The sequence below is a fragment of the Oncorhynchus tshawytscha genome, linkage group LG07 (assembly GCF_018296145.1).
Source record: "Oncorhynchus tshawytscha isolate Ot180627B linkage group LG07, Otsh_v2.0, whole genome shotgun sequence".
Lineage (NCBI taxonomy): Eukaryota > Metazoa > Chordata > Actinopteri > Salmoniformes > Salmonidae > Oncorhynchus > Oncorhynchus tshawytscha.
In genome coordinates this window covers 50,098,430-50,119,004 of record NC_056435.1, presented here as the reverse complement: position 1 = coordinate 50,119,004, position 20,575 = coordinate 50,098,430, and the positions used below count along the sequence as shown (strand labels likewise).

Here is a 20,575-nt window from a genome sequence, read left to right as displayed (position 1 = left end):
GAAACTTGATTAGTTTCAATCATACAGTTTCCATGGCTGTGTCTAAAGGCTTACCTGAGGAGAGTAACTTGCGACAACAGTCTGAAAACCCGTAGAGCACAGCCAAATGCAATGGAAACATCCCATTAATCCCTTGCCTAGAGAGAGCAAGGAGAGCGATAGAGGAATATATGAGACCGGGAAGGAGATAGTGCTGACAGCAGCTTCTCAAAAATGTAACACACAATGAACAAAAACACAGTTCCTTTGGAAAGTATTCAGACCCCTTGACTTTTTCCACATTTTGTTACGTTACAGCCTTATTCTAAAATGGATTAAATACAACCATTTCCTCAGCAATCTACACACAATACTCCATAATGCGAAAACAGGTATAGAAATTTTAGCATACATGTAAACAAAAAACAGAAATACCTTATTTATATAAGTATTCAGACCCTTTGCTATGAGATTCGAAACTGAGCTCGGGTGCATCCTGTTTCCAGTGATCATCCTCGAATTGCTTCTACAACTTGATTGGAGTCCATCTGTGATAAATTCAAATAATTGGACATGATTTGGAAAGGCACACACCTGTCTATGTAAGGTCCCACAGTTGACAATCCATGTCAGAGCAAAAGACAAGCCATGAGGTCGAAGGAATTGTCTGTAGAGCTCCGAGACAGATTTGAACCAATCAGGCCTCTATGGAAGAGTGGCCAGACGAAAGCCACTCCTCAGTAAAAGGCACGACAGCCCGCTTGTTTGCCAAAAGGACGCAGAACATGAGAAACAAGATTCTCTGGTGAAACCAAGATTGAACTCCTTGGCCTGAATGCGAAGCTTCACGTCTGGAGGAAACCTGGCACAATCCCTACAGTTAAGCATGGTGGTGGCAGCCTCATGCTGTGGGGATTTGTTTCAGAGACTGGGAGACTAGTCAGGATCAAGTACAGAGAGATCCTTGATGAAAACCTGCTCCAGAGCACTCCAGACCTCAGACTGGGGCGAAGGTTCACCTTCCAAAAGGACAACAACCCTAAGCTCACAGCCAAGACAACACAGGAGTGGCTTCAGGACAAGTCTCTGAATGTCCTTGAGTGGCCAGAGCCAAGACTTGAACCCGATCTAACAACTCGAGAGACCTGAAAATAGATGTTGGATGGGGAGCGTTACTGCACCTGACAGAGCTTGAGAGAATCTTCAGAGAATAATGGGAGAAACTCCCCAAATACACGTGTGCCAAGCTTGTAGTATCGTCATACACCCAAGAAGACTCGAGGCTGTAATTGCTGTCAAAGGTGCTTCAAGAAAGTTCTCAGTTAAGGGTCTGAATACTTATGTAAAAAAAATATATTTTATTTTATATATTAGCAAGAAAAATATAAAGAACAGTTTTTGCTTTGTAATGATGGGGTATTTTATGTAGCTTGAGAGTAAAAAATGATTTAATCAATTTTAGAATAATGCTGTAACCTAACAAAATATAGAAAAAGTCAAGGGATCTGAATACTTTCCAGAGACGCTGTATAAACGAAACATGCAATAATTACAAAGATTTTACTGCGTTTAAGTTCATATGAGGAAATAAGTCAATAGAAATCAATTCATTAGGCCCGAATCTATGGATTTCACGACTGGGAATACAGATATGCTCCTGTTGGACACAGAAACCTTAAAAGAAATGGACCTCACAATGGGCCTTAGGATCTCGTCACAATATTTCTGTGCATTCAAATTGCCATCGATAAAATGTAATTGTGTTTGTTGTCAGTAGCTTATGCCTGCCCATACCATAACCCCACCACGGGGCACTCTTGACAACGTGGACATCAGTAAACCACTCGCCCACATGCCGCCATACACGTGGTCTGCAGTTGTGAGGCTGGTTGGACGTGCTGCCATAAGTCTCTAAATTTATGTTGGTGGCAACTTACGGTAGAGAAAAGAACATTCAATTTTCTGGCAACAGGTCTGATTAACATTCCTGCTGTCAGCATGCCAACTGCACGCTCCCTCCAAACTTGAGACAACACATTGGCATTGTGTTGTGTGACAAAACAGCACATTATAGAGTGACCTTTAATCATGTTGTTTAATCAGCTTCTTGATATTCCACACCTGTCAGGTGGATGGATTCGCTTGGCAAAGGAGAAATGCTCACCAACATGTATGTAAACAAAAGTTGTGCACAACATTTTTGAGAAAAGCTCAGCTCAGCTCATGAAGTGGGGCCAACAATTTACATGCGTTTATATTTTTGTTCAGTGTAGGAGAGATTTGAGTTTTGCTGCTATTTTGTTGAGAGGTCCATTATGTTGCATAAGTAATGTGAGAGCTGATCCTCTGACATTCAGAAGAGACATTCTGTTTTTGTCATAAAGAACGTCTACAGTGGAGTTCTGTGTCTGTTCCGTCACTCACCTGATTGTGTGTGTGCGTGTGTGTCTCTCTCACCTGGCTGTGTCAGCACCATTAGTCATCAGGGTGCTGATCAGCAGCTCGTGGCCGTGCTTAGCAGCAACGTGAAGAGGAGTATTGCCATATTTATCTACACAGTCAATCTCCCCACCTGCACACAGAGAAGAGAGGGGATGTGGTCGGGACAGAGAGGAGAATTGCACAATACTGTTTTTGACACAGCTATGAGAAGCTATGTGGCTGTTGGAGTTGGTGGTTGCTATGGGCTGGTGGGGATGAGTGTTGGGTATGTTTGGGTGGTGCACTTCAATAGAAGTTTGTTACCCAAAATACTGCAGGCACTTTTCACAAACACCCTATCACTGTGTAGTGTGTGATAATGTTGTATTCATTTTTATAATATTGCAAATATTACAATTATTTTGGATGTGTGTGTGTGGTTACCGTTTTGGATAAGGATTTGGGAGCGAGTGAAGCGCCCGTGAATAGCGGCCATGTGCAAAGGACTCTTCCCTTCTTTACTCTGTGAGAGAAAAAGAGAATGCACAAAAACAGTTCATTGTTAGGTGAATAATTAAATTATCTTAAACCTCTGTTGACTAAGACCGCGTCCCAAACGGCATTACATATACACACATATAATGTACTAATATTGAGTTGCACCCCCTTTTGCTCTCAGAAGAGCCTCATTTTGTTGGGGCATGGATTCTACAAGGTGTCAAAAGTGTTCCAGAAAGATGCTGGCCCATGTTGATTCCAATGCTTCCCACAATTGTGTCAAGTAGGCTGGAGGACATTTGGGACGGTGGACCATTCTTGATACATAGCGTGAAAAAAAAAACGTTGTGCCTTGCTGACACCTACTACCCTACAAAGTTCTAAGGCAGTTAAATCTTATGTCTTGCCCATTCACCCTCTGAATGGCACCCATACATGTCTCATGGCTTAAAAATCCTTTTTTAAACTTGTCTCCCCATCATCTACATTGATTGAAGAGGATTTAACAAGTGACATCAATAAGGGATCTTAGCTTTCAAATGGTTAGTCCATGTCATAGTAAGAGCAGGTGTTCCTAATGTTTTGTACACATTGTGCTTGTGCATATACACTACCCGCGTACAGAGACCCATTATCAGCAACCATCACGCCTGTGTTCCAATGGTACGTTGTGTTAGCTAATCCAAGTTTATCATTTTAAAAAGGCTAATTGAAAGCCCTTTTGCAATTATGTTAGCATAGCTGACAACAGTTGTGCTAATTAAAGAAGCAATAAAACTGGCCTTCTTTAGACTAGTTGAGTATCTGGAGCGTCAGCATTTGTGGGTTCGAGTAAAGGCTCAAAATGGCCAGAAACAAAGACCTTTCTTCTTAAACTCGTCAGTCTATTCTTGTTCTGAGAAATGAAGGCTATTCCATGTTAGAAATTGCCAAGAAACTGAAGATCTCGTACAACGCCGTGTACTACTCCCTTCACAGAACAGCGCAAACTGGCTCTAACCAGAATAGAAAGGAGTGGGAGACCCTGGTTCACAACTGAGCAAGAGAACAAGTACATTAGAGTGTCTAGTTTGAGAAACAGATGAAGAGGTGACTCCGGGATGCTGGCCTTCTAGGCAGAGATGCAAAGAAAAGCCATATCTCAGACTGGCCAGTACAAATAAATGATTAAGATGGGCAAAAGAACACAGACACTGGACAGAGGAAGATTGGAAAAAAGTGTTATGGACAGACAAATCTAAGTTTGAGGTGTTCGGATCACAAAGAAAAACATTCACGAGATGCAGAAAAAATGAAAAGAAGCTTGAGGAGTGCTTGACACCATCAAGCATGGTGGAGGCAATGTGATGGTCTGGGGGTGCTTTGGTGGTCATAAAGTGAGAGATTTGAACAGTGGAAAAGGGATCTTGAAGAAGAAATGCTATCACTCAATTTTGGAGTCCAATTCCATACCCTGTGGACAGCGCTTAATTGGAGACAATTTCCTTCTACAACAGGACAATGTCCCAAAGCACAGCTCCCAGCTACGCAATAACTATTTAGGGAAAAAGCAGTCAGCTGGTATTCTTTCTATAATGGAGTGGCCAGCACAGTCACCGGATCTCTTGAGCTGTTGTGGGAGCAGCTTGACTGTATGGTGCGTAAGAAGTGCCCATCAAGCCAATCCAACTTGTGGGAGGTGCTTCAGGAAGCATGGGGTTAAAGCTGGTTAAATCTCTTCAGATTACCTCAACAAATTGATAACTAGAATGCCAAAGGTCTGCAAGGCTGTAATGGCTGCAAATGGAGGATTCTTTGACAAAAGCTAAGTTTGAAGGATACAATTATTTCAATTTTTAAAAATCATTATTTATAACCATTTCAACATCTTGACTATATTTCCTATTCATTTTGCAACTCATTTCATGAAAAACAAAGACATTTCTAAGTGACCCCAAACTTCTGAACGCTAGTGTATATACAGTGGGCTCCAAAATTACTGGCACTGGCAATGCACAAACAATGCTTAAACAAATATAAACAATATAATTATTGGGATAAAATCAAAATACCAACATGTGAGAAATACTGTACTTTATTAATGTTTCAATGGAACCAAACAAAATTATTTATTGATTTTATTAAAAATCTATGTCTTCCAAATCATGGTTTCACAATTAATGGCACCCTTAAAGAATATTGTAAATAACATCTACCAAAATTAAACCACAAATTAAATTCCATGTATTTAAGTTTATATAAGTCTTAAGGAGCTATATTGAGCCATTACATCACTTCCTGTTTCACTAGGGCATCAAAATGAGGTAACAGCCATGCAATATCCCTTTGTCATCCAACACTATGAAGAAAACAATAGAACTGTCAGTTCAAAAGAGACAGATGGTCGTAGACTTCATAAATCTAGAAATGGCTACAAGAAGATCCACAAACGATTGAATATACCACTGAGCAATGTCAGGGCAATTATTAGAAAATTCAAAAGATATGGAACCAGTTAAAAACCTCACGGGTAGAGGACACAAATGCATTTTGCCCCCCAGGATGGGGAGGAGGACGGTGAGAGAAGCAACAAAATCCCCAAGGATCACTGTGAAAGAATTGCAGGCCTTGGTGGAGTCTTTGGGTCACCAGGTTTCAAAAAGCACCATCAGACGCTACCTCCACATCCACAGGCTCTTTGGAAGGGTTGCCAGAAGAAAGCCCTTAATGACCCCAAGACACAGACGCAAGCTCTTGGAGTTTGCCAAACATTGTTTAAATTATGACTGGAAGAAGATGCTCTGGTCAAATGAGACCAAAATTGAACGTTTTTGTCAGATACAGATTTGCATGTTTGGCGTCGAAACAGAGATACATACAAGGAGAGGCACCTCATACCCACGGTGAAATATGGAGGGGGGGCAGTGATGTTTTGGGGCTGTTTCAATTACAGAGGTCCAGGGGCACTGGTTAAGATTGATGGCATAATGAATTCTACCAAGTATCAGGCAATTTTGGCTGACAATCTGGTTCCCTCTGGCAGAAGGCTGGGACTTGGCCGTAGGTGGACTTTCCAACAAGACAATGACCCGAAACATACCTCAAGATCCACACAAAAATGGTTCTGTGACAACAAAATCAATGTTCTGCCATGGCCATCTCAGTCGCCGGACCTCAATCCAATCGAATACCTGTGGGCTGAGTGGAAGAGGGCAGTTGATGAAGGCAAACCCAAGAATGTGAAGGATCTTGAAAGGATCTGCATAGAGGAATGGTCCAAAATCCCTCCAAATGTGTGCCTTAACCTTGTCAAACATTACAGGAAAAGACTTCATGCTGTTATCCTTGCCAGAGGTGGTTGCACTAAGTACTAAATGAGGAGCGCCAATAATTCTGAAAACTTGATTTTGGTTAAATTTATTTTGTGTTAAATAATTGAATGATTTTGGTTGTTTCCATTGAAACATTAATAAAGTACAGTATTTCTCACGTTGGTATTTTGAGTTTCTCTATAATTATATTGTTTATGTTTTTTTAAAGTATTGTTTGTGCATTGCCAGTCAGGGGTGCCAGTAATTTTGGAGCCCACTGTACATACACACAGTGCATTCAGAAAGTATTCAGACCCTTGACTTTAACATTTTGTTTCGTTACAGCCTTATTCGGAAATTCATTAAAACGACAAAGCAGAAACAGGTTTAGACATTTTTGCAAATGTAAAAACAAATACAACAGGAAATACTACATTTACATAAGTAATCAGACATTTTACTCAGTACTTTGTTTAAGCACCTTTGGCTGCGATTACAGCTGAGTCTTCTTGGGTATGACGCTACAAGCTTGGCACACCTGTATTTGGGGAGTTTCTCCCATTTATCTCTGCAGATCCCCTCAAGCTCTGTCAGGTTGGATAAGGAACGTCGCTGCACAGCTATTTTCAGGTCTCTCCAGAGATGTTCAATCGGGTTCAAGTCCGGGCCACTCAAGGACATTCAGAGACTTGCCCCAAAGCCACTCCTGCATTGTCTTAGCTGTGTGCTTAGGGTCGTTGTCCTGTTGGAAGATGAACCTTAGCCCCAGTCTGAGGTCATCAAGGATCTTTCTGTATTGCACACTGTTCATCTTTTCCTCATTCCTGACGAGTCTCCCAGTCCCTGCCACTGAAAAACAACCTCACAGCATGATGCGGCCACCACCATGCTTCACCATAGGGATGGTGCCAGGTTTCCTCCTGGTGACACTTGACATTCAGGCCAAAGACTTCAATCTTGGTTTCATCAAACTAGAGAATTTTGTTTCTCATCGTCTGAGTCTTTAGGTGCTTTTGGCTAACTCCAAGATGGTTGTCCTTCTGGAAGGTTGTCTAATCTCCACAGAGGAACTCCGGAGCTCTGTCAGAATGACCATCGGGTTCTTGGTCACCTCCCTGACAAGGTCTCTTCTCCCCGATTGCTCAGTTTGGCCGGAAAGCCAGCTCTTGGAAGAGTCTTGGTGGTTTCAAACTTCTTCCATTTGAGAATGATGGAGGCCACTGTGTTCATGGGGATCTTCAATGCTGCAGAAATGTTTTGGTACCTTTCCCCAGATCTGTGCCTCGACACAATCCTGTTTCGGAGCTCTATGGACAATTCCTTTGACCTCATGGCTTGGTTTTTGCTCTGACATAAACTGTCAACAGTGGGACCTTACATAGACAGGTGTGTGCCATTCTAAATCATGTCCAATCAATTGAATTTACCACAGGTCAAATCCAATCAAGCTGTTGAAACATCAAGGATGATCAATGGAAACAGGATGCACCTGAGCTCAATTTCGAGTCTCATAATAAAGGGTCTGAATACTTAAAAATACAGTTAATTTGTAATAGATTTGCTCAAATTAACAAAAACCTTTTTTCGCAATGTCTTTATTATAGTATTGTTTAGATTGGTAAGAATTTTTAAAAATCAATTTTAGAATAAGGCTGTAACGTAACAAAAAGTGGAAAAGGGGAATGGGTCTGAATACTTTCCGAATGCACTGTATATACAGTACCAGTCAAAAGTATGGACACACCTACTCATTCAAGGGTTATTCTTTATTTTTTACTATTGTCTACATTGTAGAATAACAGTAAAGACATCAAAACTTTGAAATAACACGAAATTAAGAGGTAACCAAAAACGTGCTACAAATCTAAATATATGTTATATTTGAAATTATTCAAAGTAGCCTCCCTTTGCCTTGATGACAGCTTTGCACACCGTGGCATTCTCTCAGCCAGCTTCATGAGGTAGTCACCTGGAATGCATTTCAATTAACAGGTGTGCCTTGTTAAAGGTCCATTTGTGGAATTTCTTTCCTTCTTAATGCGTTTGGGCCAATCAATTCTGTTGTGACAAGATAGGGAGGGGTGGTATACAGAAGATAGCCCTATTTGGTAAAATAATAAAGTCCACATCATGGCAACTCTAATAAGCAAAGAGAAATGACAGTCCATCATTACTTTAAGACATGAAGGTCAGTAAATCTGGAAAATTTCAAGAACTTTGAAAGATTCTTCAAGAGCAGTCGCAAAAACCATCAAGCGCTATGATGAAACTGGCTCTCATGAGTACTGCCACAGGAAAGGAAGCCTCTGCTGCAGGGGTTAAGTTCATTAGAGTTAACTTCACTTCAGATTGCAGCTCAAATAAATGCTTCACAGTTCAAGTAACAGACACATTTCTACATCAACTGTTCAGAGGACACTGCGTGAATCAGGCCTTTGTGGTAAAATTGCTGCAAAGAAACCGCTACCAAAGAACTCCAATAAGAAGAGACTTGCTTGGGCCAAGAAACACGAGCAATGGCCATTAGACTGGTGGAACTCTGTCCGTTGGTCTGATGAGTTCGAATTTGAGATTTTTAGTTTCAACTGCCGTCTTTGTGAGATGCAGAGTTGGTGAACGGATGATCTCGGCATGTGTGGTTCCCACCGTGAAGCATGGAGGAGATGTGATGGTGCATTGCTGGTGACACTGCCAGTGATTTATTTAGAATTCAAGGCACACTTAACCAGCATGGCTACCACAGCATTCTGCAGCTATAAGTCAACCCATCTGGTTTGCGCTTAGTGGAACTATTATTTGGTTTTCAACAGGGCAATGACCCAACACACCTACAGGCAAAGTAAGGACTATTTCACCAAAGAGAGTCATACAACAGATTCTCAATTGGATTGAGGTCTGGGCTTCGACTAGACCATTCCAAGACGTTTACATTTTTCCCCTTAAACCACTCGAGTGTTGCTTTAGCAGTATGCTTAGGGTCATTGTCCTGCTGGAAGGTGAACCTTCGTCACAGTCTCAAATCTCTGGAAGACTGAAAAAGGTTTCCCTCAAGAATTTCCCTGTATTTAGCGCCATCCATCATTCCTTCAATTCTGACCAGTTTCCCAGTCTCTGCAGATGAAAAACATCCTCACAGCATAATGCTGCCACCACCATGTTTCACTGTGGGGATGCTGTTCACGGGGTGATGGGAGGTGTTGGGTTTGCGCCAGACAGAGCGTTTTCCTAAAAAGCTACATTTTAGTCTCATATAACCAGAGTACCTTCTTCCATATGTTTGGGGAGCCTCCCACATGCCTTTTGGCAAACACCAAATGTGTTTGCTTATTTTTTTCTTTTAGCAATGGCTTTTTTCTGGCCACTATGTTTTTTCAGCCCTATGGCATGTATGGCTTAAAGTGGTCCTATGGACAGATACTCCAATCTCCGCTGTGGAGCTTTACAGCTCCTTCAGGGTTCTCTTTGTTGCTCCTCTGATTAATGCCCTCATTGCCTGGTCCATGAGTTTTGGTGTGCGGCCTTCTCTTGGCAGGTTTGTTGTGGTGACATAGTCTTTCAAAATTTTAAATAATGGATTTAAATAATGCTCCGTGGAATGTTCAAAGTTTCAGATGTTTTTTTTATAACCCAACCCTGATCTGTACTTCTCCACAACTTTGTCCCTGACCTGTTTGGAGAGCTCCTTGGTCTTCATGGTGCCGCTTGCTTGGTGGTGCCCCTTGCTTAGTGGTGTTGCAGACTCTGAGACCTTTCAGAACAGGTGTATATATACTGCAATCATGTGACACTTAGATTGCACACAGGTTGACTTTATTTAACTAATTATGTGACTTCTGAATGTAATTTGTTGCACCAGATCTTATTTAGAGGCTTCATAGCAAAGGGGGTGAATGCAAGCACCACTTTTCCGTTTAAAATTTTAGGAATATTTTGAAACAAGTTATTTTTTCCATTTCACTTCACCAATTTGGACTATTTTGTATATGTCCATTACATGAAACCCAAATAAAAATATATTTAAATGACAGGTTGTAATGCAACAAAATAGAAAAAAAGCCAAGGGGGGGTGAATACTTTTGCAAGGCACTGTATATACACATTTGTGCACTATATAAGGAATAGGGTGCCATTTGCGGTGCAACCAATCCCTTTTTTCCCAGCCTACTCGAACTGACCTGCATGTTGACATCAGCACCGTTGTTAACTAGCAGCTCGAGGCAAAGCGCCCCGTTGGTGGAGACAGCGGCCAGGTGCAGCGGCGTGCAGCCGCGCTGGTTTGGTTGGTTGACGTTGGCGCCTCGGTTCACCAGCTCGTTGGCAACCGCCTCCTGGCCTGTGTAGCACGCCATGTGGAGCGCTGTGTTCCCAAAAGTGTTAGGCTCGTCAATCTGACGCAGAGATAAAGAGAAGGTAGAAATTATACAACAACTAGAGATGATGGTGGGGTTTGGGGATGTTATATGGTCTGGAGATAAAAAAACAACAAGCACATTTCAACAATAGGAAACCACCTGACACATGGAGTGACCATATGATGGTGATCTGATGGAGCCTCACTCCCTGACCCCTCACCTCTGACCCCAGCCGCAGCAGGTACTTGACCACCTCGATCTGGCCGCTGGCAGCTGCGGCGTGGAGCGGGGTATAACCTCGCTTGTCCCTGCACATGGCGTCCGCACTCCGCGACACCAGTAACTTCACGATCTCCAGATGCCCTGAGGGAAGAGGAGACAACTATACAATCATGGAACATATACAGACACACACGGATAGGTTAATGAAATCCAAGTCAATCTTCTGCTTGTGCGTGAGGATGTGAGATTCGGCAAAGATTCTCTTATCTTTGTACAGTGTATTTGGAAAGTATTCAGACCCCTTGACTTTTTCCACATTTGGTTACGTTACAGCCTTATTCTAAAATTGATTAAATAAATAAAAAATCCCCTCATCAATCTACCCACAATACCCCATTATGACAAACCGAAAACAGGTTTTCGTACATTTTTGCAAATGTATTAAAAATAAACAGAAATACCTTATTTACATAAGTATTCAGACCCTTTGCTATGAGACTCGAAATTGAGCTCAGGTGCATCCTGTTTCCATTGAACATCCATGAGAAGTTTCTACAACTTGATTGGAGTCCACCTGTGGTAAATTCAATTGATTGGACATGATTTGGAAAGGCACACACATGTTGATATAAGGTCCCACAGTTGACAGTGCATGTTAGAGCAAAAACCAAGCCACGAGGTCAAAGAAATTGTCCGTAGAGCTCCGAGACAAGATTGTGTCGAGGCACAGATCTGGGGAAGGATACCAAAAAATGTCTGCAGCATTGAAGGTCCCCAAGAACACAGGGGCCTCCATCATTCTTAAAATGGAAGAATTTTGGAACCACCAAGACTATTCCTAGAGCTAGCAGCCAAAAGGCACCTAAAGGACGCAGACCATGAGAACCAAGATTCTCTGGTCTGATGATTCAACTCTTTGGCCTGAATGCCAAGACTAACATCAGGAAGAAGCCTGGCACCATCCCTATGGTGAAGGATGGAGATGGCAGCATCATGCTGTGGGGATGTTTTTCAGCGGCAGGGACTGGGAGACTAGTCAGGATCAAGGGAAAAATTAACGGAGCAAAGTACAGAGAGATCCTTGATGAAAACCTGCTCCAGGGTGCTCAGGACCTCAGACTGGGGCGAATGTTCACCTTCCAACGGGACAACAACCGTAAGCACACAGCCAAGACAGACCAGGTGTGGCTTTGGGACAAGTCTCTGAATGTCCTTGAGTGTCCCAGCCAGAGCCTGGACTTGAATCAGATCGAACATCTCTGGAGAGACCTGAAAATAGCTGTGCAGCGACGCTCCCCATCCAACCTGACAGAGCTTGAGAGGATCTGCAGAGAGGAATGGGAGAAACTCCCCAAATACAGGTGTGCAAAGCTTGTAGCGTCATATCCAAGACTTGAGACTGTAATCGCTACCAAAGGTGCTTCAACCAAGTACGGAGTAAAAGGTCTGAATACTGATTTCATTCATTTATTTAAAAAAATAAAAAAGCAAACATTTCTAAAAACATGTCTTCTCTTTATCATTATGGGTAATTGTGTGTAGATTGATGGGGAAATGTGTTTTATTTAAATATTTTTAGAATAAGGCTGTAACATAACAAAATGTGGAAAAAGTCAAGGGATCCGAATACTTTCCCAAATGCACTGTATTTGAAGATGCCTTGATGGGAAGTCTAGAATGCAAGTTGATTTGTAGATCAGTGAGTGCTCAGTGCACAGTGCCTTTGCTCAGACCAATGAGAGAAGTGTCAGTAAACTCATTTAATGCGGCTGAATTACCTGACGCATGAAAAAAGTGAAGACCGGACTTATGGAAACATGAAATGCCGGTAGAATTTCATAAACGCCGACAGACAATTCGTTTGTTCAATCTTTTTGTATCTGTAAAATTAATTATGCTAGAAATTGTGGTGGAAATGTCTTTATGCGCAAATATTAATATAATAACCATCATAATGAAGTAAACTTGTAGTCACGCAATATGTTCTGTGGTCCTCCCAATACGACTCGGGAAAGCATGCAGTTTATTAGGCTACAGATGACTACAAATGAAATAAGTAATGATGAACTTCACAGGAGGTGAAAGTGCAAGGTGATGAAAAACTATTGAGGGTCTTATTCTGGTGACATGATGATCGATGCTTGGCTGTCATTTTACAAATAAAAATAATATTGCTCTTATCCATAAGAACATGCGAGCTGTTGGCTAGAGTGCATGTGCAAAGACCAGAATGGGTACATTTGCTACAGTTCTTGAGAAAATGCGATGGAAATCCATTTAACTTGTATTTTTCCATTTGGTACATGGGAATTTAACAGCAAAAGTTATTTTTATATGCACAATGTCATCACGTACAGCCTTTAATCTGCAAAAAGTCTGTTTGATGGAAACATCTCTGGAGGGAAAATGCCCATATTTTTCTATGCAGATTTCAGAATATTCGCATTCAAATCTGTCGCAAATTGGATGGAAACCAAGCTACTTTCAGGAAATGTGTTCGTTCTAAGGTCCAACCCACCGAGGTATGCGGCCCAGTGGATTGGCTGCCTCTCCTTCTTATCGCTGGCACTCAAATTCGCCCCTTTGTTGAGGAGCAAATTCACCATCTGGAAACAGACAGGAGATAGTGAGTTAAAACCAGCACACTCAAGACACCTTTCTGAGTAGAGGATGAACAGTTAATCACCTAGGCTACGTCTGAATTGGCACCAATCCCCTATATAGTTGACCCTATGCGGGCCCTGGTCAAAAGTAGTGCAATATATAGGGGATTGGGTGCCATTTCAGTGTTACTCATAACCCTCCACCCTATGACCCCTAACCTCCACGTGGCCACTGTGTGCTGCATGGTGCAGAGCTGTCCTGCCGGAGCGGTCTGCTACGTTCAGGCTGCTCAGCTTGGGGATTAGGGCCTCAGCGCAGCGTGTGGCCCGGTTCGCCGCCGCCACGTGCAACGGCGTCTGCCAAAACTTATCTCGCAGATTGACCTCCGCATCCTGCTTCAGAAGCAGCCCCACAGCCTTCTGGGAAAGACAGAAGGAGAATAAATAAAAAGGATGAGGAGTGTGACTATCACTGACATTCATATAGATACTCATTCAAGAAAGGAGGTGATGGGTTATAAGTATGCAAATTAATTTCAATTTCAAAAGCTGAGCAATACTATTAAGACTGATGAGGAATTCAAGTGAAATGACTGTAGAATGATTTACATATAGTACTTGGCATCATGGTCTTACTTCATTCCGTGAGGCAGCTGCCCGATGCAGGGGTGTCAGCCAGCCTTGATCCTTTGCATTAACACTAGCACCTGAGAGAGAGCGAGAGAAAACTCAGTCAACCATTCTGTAGCTTTCAGCTCAACTGCACATTCAGCTAATCACAATGCCCCTCAGATCTCAGATGGTCAGTGACATTTGCACACGTATCTGGTTTCATAAGCAGTATATTCATTTAGGATATGGCTTATCAACCTCTGACTATAGGGAAGGGTTTCAATGCTGGTTGATATTCTAACAGATAATGAGATTAACCTTTATTCCATAATATGATAGGGATAATTGAGTGAATAATGCAAATCACTCTGAAAAGTGTCTGTCTCATGCTGGAGAACGTTACCTGAATTAATGAGGAGGTCCATAATGTGAACGTCGCCCAAACACGCAGCAGCATGTAAGGGGGTACGGCGTTCTTGGTCCTGAGGAGAGAGAGCGTAGACAGAAAGAGTCAGCAAGAACCCAGATTAAAGCCCACAGTTGGTTTTGATCACATCATTGTATTAAAAACAAACAGCAAGTTGAACGATACACCTCAAAGGCCGAGAATATAAAACGTAATGCCGCTGCTAATAGGTTTGAACTTGAAACCAACTACATAAAATTGCTTTTAATTACAGGATATTGAAAATACAGAAAGAAATAGCTATCCTGCAAAAAACTAAAGTAAAAAGGTATGTCATACATGTTGGCCTGTAGCCTGTCTCCTCAGAATATTCAGAATGAACTTTTTTTCACAGAAAATGATTAGTTGTGATTAGGTATGCTGTATATACAAATGTGGCAGGGAGCAAGATCAGATTTTATTTTTTTCATTCTGTAAACCGAAAGGGCTTGAAATCCACCTCAGTGAGTAAAATTGCTCAGGCATCTATAGCCTGTTAATGGACCCTGTACTCCGTACTGGAATGTGTGTGTGCAGTGTAAACCCACCAGTGAATGACTCATGACAGTGAAAGGAAGGAAGGGAGGCGTGTGGGGAATGAGGGCTCAGGCCCGGTCTCACCCTCGCAGCCCTAGTAAGGAAATTACTGTCTTATTCTCCATACGCATCATTCATTCACTGACTGGAGGAGGAAGCCGTTTGAGGATTTTGGGCCTCCGGGACAAGAGGCTGTTTAAGGACAAGTATCCCTGTGGGTTTTGGGCGTACAAGTCAAAAACGTTATCTTGCACAGCAAGAATTCATGTTTGGATGCATGTAGGAATCAAAACAATGTTAACCATGTGAAAGTGAAGCAAAGGGAGCTCAACTGCATATTACTTTTGCTGTGGTAGAACTGAATGTCTTCTTTGACTTGAAGCAGTGATTGAATAGCCCCAGGGCTTGTGGCTTCAACGAAGTATTGACAGTGATATAATATTTGACCTCTGCCAAATATTGACTCCATTGTAAATGAAAAATATTTTAATATACAATAGAAACTGATTTAGGTTGGTGTGACATTTAACAAATTGCAGCTACTGATTTTACATATTGGCACCAAGCCATATTTGAACCAATGCTGATTGAAAGCATGCACTCAGCAATTTGCGACCCCTTCCTCTCCACTGTAGAAGTTCCTTTCCACTTTCTACACACCCCTATTCACATTAGGTGGCCTCACCTTGCCCTGTTTCAGCACCTGTGAAACTAAATGTTAAGACTGGCTGTGTGTGTATTAAGTGTACCTAGAGAATGGTGTCAGGGCTCTAACCTGACAGCCAGCTGGTCTGATTACCAGAGGGGTGTACTGACCGAGTGAGGAATCTAGACTGATCGGCCACACACTTGGATGGAAGAAGATACTTTCAATCTCTCAATGCTAAGCTTTTCCTCCCATCGATCCCTTAACCGTCCGTAAGCTAATATGTTCATTGTCTTCAAATACATGGGGCATATGCACTTGTGTGCAATGCAACCACACACACACAAAATACAACTTACACTCAAGATGGTTCTTGAAGAGAACAACATGCACAGATACTGTTGAAATCTGCGACCAAGAATCTGAAGTGTGAAATACTGTGGGTATAACATTACTGCTCCACATAGCATTCTTTATTTACTCTGTGGCGTTAACTATATCTGATTCACAGTTGACAGGAAGGTCAAATCAAATCAACGTTTTAGGTCACATGAACAGGAGGTCAAAGCATGTAGAGGATTGGAGAGGTAATCCCTTGCTGTTTAACTGGCTGGCCCATTAAGAAAGTGTCTAGTATGGGTACCATAGGAGGTGTGGAGTAATTTGATTCACACAGGGTCATGTTAATGTGTAGCGAGCCATCTTACCAGTGCATTGACTTCTTCATTCTTGTGCAACAAAAACTTCACTTCCTCTGCATTTCGGCTAAATATAGCCTGGACCAGCAAAGTCTGGAAGAGAATAAAGACACAATAAATATTTTCAGATTGATATAGAATGGACCTGCGTTATCTGGTCCAATTTCTTGCAAAATTCTTTGCATTGTGCTGCTGCATCGTGCAAGTTGATATTATAAGAGGTCATTGTCATAGACAGGTGTGGGATCTGGGCATTACGCTATAAAATGTGTGACGCTTCCCTGATAACACGGGGTGGATGAATGACATTAGCTAGCTATCCACTTGACTGGGAATTGTTAAACAGACAGACACTACTTGTCATATGTGGCAACGTTAGCTGCGTGCACCCAACACAGCATACTTCGCTTGGAATTGGAAAACGCCTCACGCACGCAGTAATTCAATCGTAACAGCTGATTGCATTTCTGTACCACATGCAACTATAAAAAGTTAACGGAATACACAATTATGTCCAGTTAGCTCGAGACTTTACCAACACAGTAGTGACAGCCCAGTCCATAGCTAGCTAATGCGGACTGCAGCGACGACGTATCGACCTAGATAGCTAGTTCCTAGCTGTCAGCTAGTTGGCTAAGAATGTGACCGTCATTACTCCTATATTGTTGGTTATTGACGTCTAAACAAGTTGTTCATACTGAACATCATAAAATCCCAAATGCTTAGCTAGATAGATAGCTGGCTACTATTCTGAATATGTCATCGTCCATACCGATACCAGCTAACTACGTTAGCTATGGGATGATAGCCTGGTTAGGAAAGCTGGTGTGTACATGATATTGCCACATTTAGTAGTTAGGCATTAGCAAGCGAACAAATCAGCGGATATACTTTTAGCAAACAATACAGTCCCACGTTATACTTCATTTTATTGGAGCATGTAAATGTGATTACACTGTATCGTTAAAATGGCCAGAAACGAGCTTAGGCCAAGCACCGTACGTAGTTAGCGAGACCTAGCAAGCTAACGTTAGCTAGCTATCTATCAAACCCGCCCTCATAAGGAAACAGTGATAAAGAAAACAACGGTTTCCAAAAGGAATACTAGCTTTAATTCGCATTACCTACCTGGTCTATTATGTTAAGTATTCCCATCTCCTAGTCAGTCAGGCCGGAGATCCTTCATTAGGATCGGGTGGAGATGTAGCTAATTGCGATATTTTTGTTTTATTGTGGTAATTGTTCGGGGAAGGGTTTGTTCTGCGTCCGTGTGTGCTAGCCGTTGTTTATTGCACTGATAGACACAAGTGGTGCGTACTTGAACGGCGGCCGTCGGTAAAAGCTAGTATGTGCAGTAACTACAAGCAGCGACATACAGTGGTCACTTTGAATATTGCACCACAATCTATCCATAAAATGTGTAAATGTAATAGTTTTAGTAACGTCGTAACTATATCAGAAACAAAACATCTGTCTGCAATGGATATTATACCCTCTAACTTTATCTGCCTTATTCAAGAAAACTAGCTGGACTATATTTTTGTGTTAGGTAGATATTTCAACTTCTTTTTTGGGGGGTTGAGATAATTAATCTTCTGTAGCAAGATTTACAAAGTGGTGAACATATGGCTGAGGGACAGCTATTGGGGAACGGTGGAGGGATCTTGGAGGGTTCGGGTTCACGTTTTTTGGACTGGTGGGAGATCTGCCAACGTGCCATTGAGCAGGGCATTGACCCAGGATGCTTCTGTGTGTCGCTCTGAAGGGGAGTCTGTTGGATGACTGGTATGATGTAGCTGTTGAGAGGCTTCACTGCAAGTATACTGTATGTTTCGGATATTCAATAAAAAATTATGTATATATAATATATATATATATATATATATACAGTGATGAACATAGAAATTTAATGATCATTCTATTTCTACGGGGGTGAATGCGTTCATTGACAACAAAAAAACGAATGAATAAGTCAGATGGTTTGCTTCTTACACAATTTAAGTGGGAGTGGCCGGACCTAGGACATGTTTCAGTAGAATTTTCTCCAACTCGAAAGAAGTGAAGAAGGCAGTTTATTGCCTGTGACTATCAGTGGATCTGACCGGGCAAAATAATAAGAGGGTAAGAAGCTGGCAGACGAAACTGTTTAATACGTAACCAGCTAAAGAGTTATGGCATTTCATTCGATTTAGACAAGGAGTCGAGCAATGTTAGTTTGCAAGCTGATTATCCTGTTACTAAAATTACACTAAAAATGTAATTCTGATGGAATTAGGCAGTTAGGTAGCACACATGCTTTTCAGAACGCGCGTGTGTGTGTTGTGAGCAACATTAGCTGAGCAACAATAGTGGAATCGGCGATTTGCCTTGATTTTGGCTCAATAGGCCTGGTATATTCCCACGTTCAAGGAGCTTTACATTTTTATGGGGTTATTTAGCCTAAAAACATGTATGCCTACCTATAAGCTCAGCCTAGTAAGAGTGGCCAAATGGGTGTTTAGCATCCCCAGCTCTGCAAGTGTGGAGAGCATATTCGCCGCTGGTCTGCTCTTCTGACACCAACGCATGAGCTTGAAGCCACAGACTGTCCAAAGTCCTGTTTCTAAAATGTATTCAAAGGCACTAAAGTCATTTTTCGTTTAGTTTGTATTTAATTCTAAGTAAGTCACAGCCTATAATGGAATGGCCCATACCATAACCCCACCGCCACCATGGGGCACTCAGTTCAACGTTGACATCAGCAAACCGCCCCATACACGCTATCTGCCACAGTTGAAGCCAGGATTCATCCGTGAAAAGCACACTTCTCCAGCGCGACGCCGAACTGCAATCAGGTCAAGACCTTGGTGAGGATAACGAGTTGAGCTTCCCTGATATGGTTTCTGACAGTTTGTGAATAAATTCTTAGGTTTTACAAAACCCCCAGTTTCATCAGCTGTCCAGGTGGCTGGTCTCAGTCTATCCTGCAGGTGAAGAAGCCTGATGTGGATGTTCTATGCTGGTGTTGTTACACGGTCTGCGGTTGTGAGGCCAGTTGGACATACTACCAGATTCTCGAAAATTATGTTGGTGGTGGTTTATGGTAGAGAAATTAATATGAAATTATCTTGCAACAGCTCTGGTGGACATTTCTGCAGTCAGCATGCCAATTGCACACTCCATTGAAAATTGAGACATCTGTGGCATTGTGTTGTCACAAAACTGCACATTTTAGTGGCCTTTTATTGCCCCCAGCACAAGGTGCACCTGTGTAATGATCATGCTGTTGAATCAGTTTCTTGATATGACACGTCTGTCAGGGGGAAGGATTGTCTTGGCAATGGAGAAATGCTCACTAACAGGGATGTAAACTAATTTGTGCACAAAATTGGAGAGAAATAAGCTTTTTGTGCATATGACAATTTTCTGGGATCTTTTATTTCAACTCATGAAACGTGGGACCAACACTTTACATGTTGCATTTATATTTTTGTTCAGTATATTTGGCATTGGTGAAATGGGCAGGTATGTAGGCATGTTCCTCAATCAGTTGTCAAAATGTGGGTTGAGACGAGCATACATTGGCAGGCAAGCTGGAGAAGGGTGAGCAGGTCTGTGTATCAGTGTAATTTTGATGGCCAACTACAAGCTGAAAAAGTTTGAGAGTGTTATTTACTATTCCCTCATTAGATTTGAGATCATCTCACTCTGGCTAATAGTTGTTGATGTGCATAAGCAACTGAGTGAGAGAGAGCATACCTTTTTAATGGTTGTTTGATCAATTGGACTGTAAAGTTCCCAAATATAAGAGGTCTCCCGTGGTAGTTACCTATTTGCAGAAATTATTGTGGTGTATTGTGGCTTTTGGCGAATGCTTTCTAATGATCTAAAGTCACGCTGTTGCCACTGCCTGTAAACATAGTCTAGATTAGAGGTCGACCGATTATGATTTTTCAACACCGATATCGATTAATCGGCCAATTTCTTTGCTCTTTTTGTTGTAATAATGACAATTACAACAATACTGAATGAACACTTTAACTCAATATAATACATCAATACAATCAATTAAGCCTCAAATAAATAATGAAACATGTTCAATTTGGTTTAGATAATGCAAAAACAAAGTGTTGGAGAAGAAAGTAAAAGTGCAATTTGTGCCATGTAAGAAAGCTAACGTTTTAAGTTCCTTGCTCAGAACATGAGAACATATGAAAGCTGGTGGTTCCTTTTAACATGAGTCTTCAATATTCCCAGGTAAAAGTTTTAGGTTGTAGTTATAGGACTTTCTCT

The 20,575-nt window shown here is 41.8% G+C and overlaps 1 protein-coding gene across 3 annotated transcripts in view; it reads right to left on the bottom strand.

Moving 5' to 3' along the window:
• The window catches only part of LOC112254745 (serine/threonine-protein phosphatase 6 regulatory ankyrin repeat subunit C), a 45,682-nt gene extending 28,064 nt beyond the window's left edge, over positions 1-17,618 (bottom strand). For all 3 annotated transcript variants that reach the window (XM_024427545.2, XM_024427546.2, XM_042324573.1), the window contains exons 1-11: positions 17,432-17,618; positions 16,313-16,396; positions 14,381-14,459; positions 14,002-14,072; positions 13,585-13,785; positions 13,281-13,368; positions 10,761-10,903; positions 10,364-10,576; positions 2,845-2,923; positions 2,437-2,551; positions 55-137 (exon numbers count right to left, since the gene is read on the bottom strand). In XM_024427545.2, the coding sequence (XP_024283313.1) occupies positions 55-137; positions 2,437-2,551; positions 2,845-2,923; positions 10,364-10,576; positions 10,761-10,903; positions 13,281-13,368; positions 13,585-13,785; positions 14,002-14,072; positions 14,381-14,459; positions 16,313-16,396; positions 17,432-17,458 (1,183 nt within the window). In that variant the 5' untranslated portion in view covers positions 17,459-17,618. The remainder of the gene's footprint in view (positions 1-54; positions 138-2,436; positions 2,552-2,844; positions 2,924-10,363; positions 10,577-10,760; positions 10,904-13,280; positions 13,369-13,584; positions 13,786-14,001; positions 14,073-14,380; positions 14,460-16,312; positions 16,397-17,431) is intronic.
• Between the last annotated feature and the right edge of the window lie 2,957 nt (positions 17,619-20,575).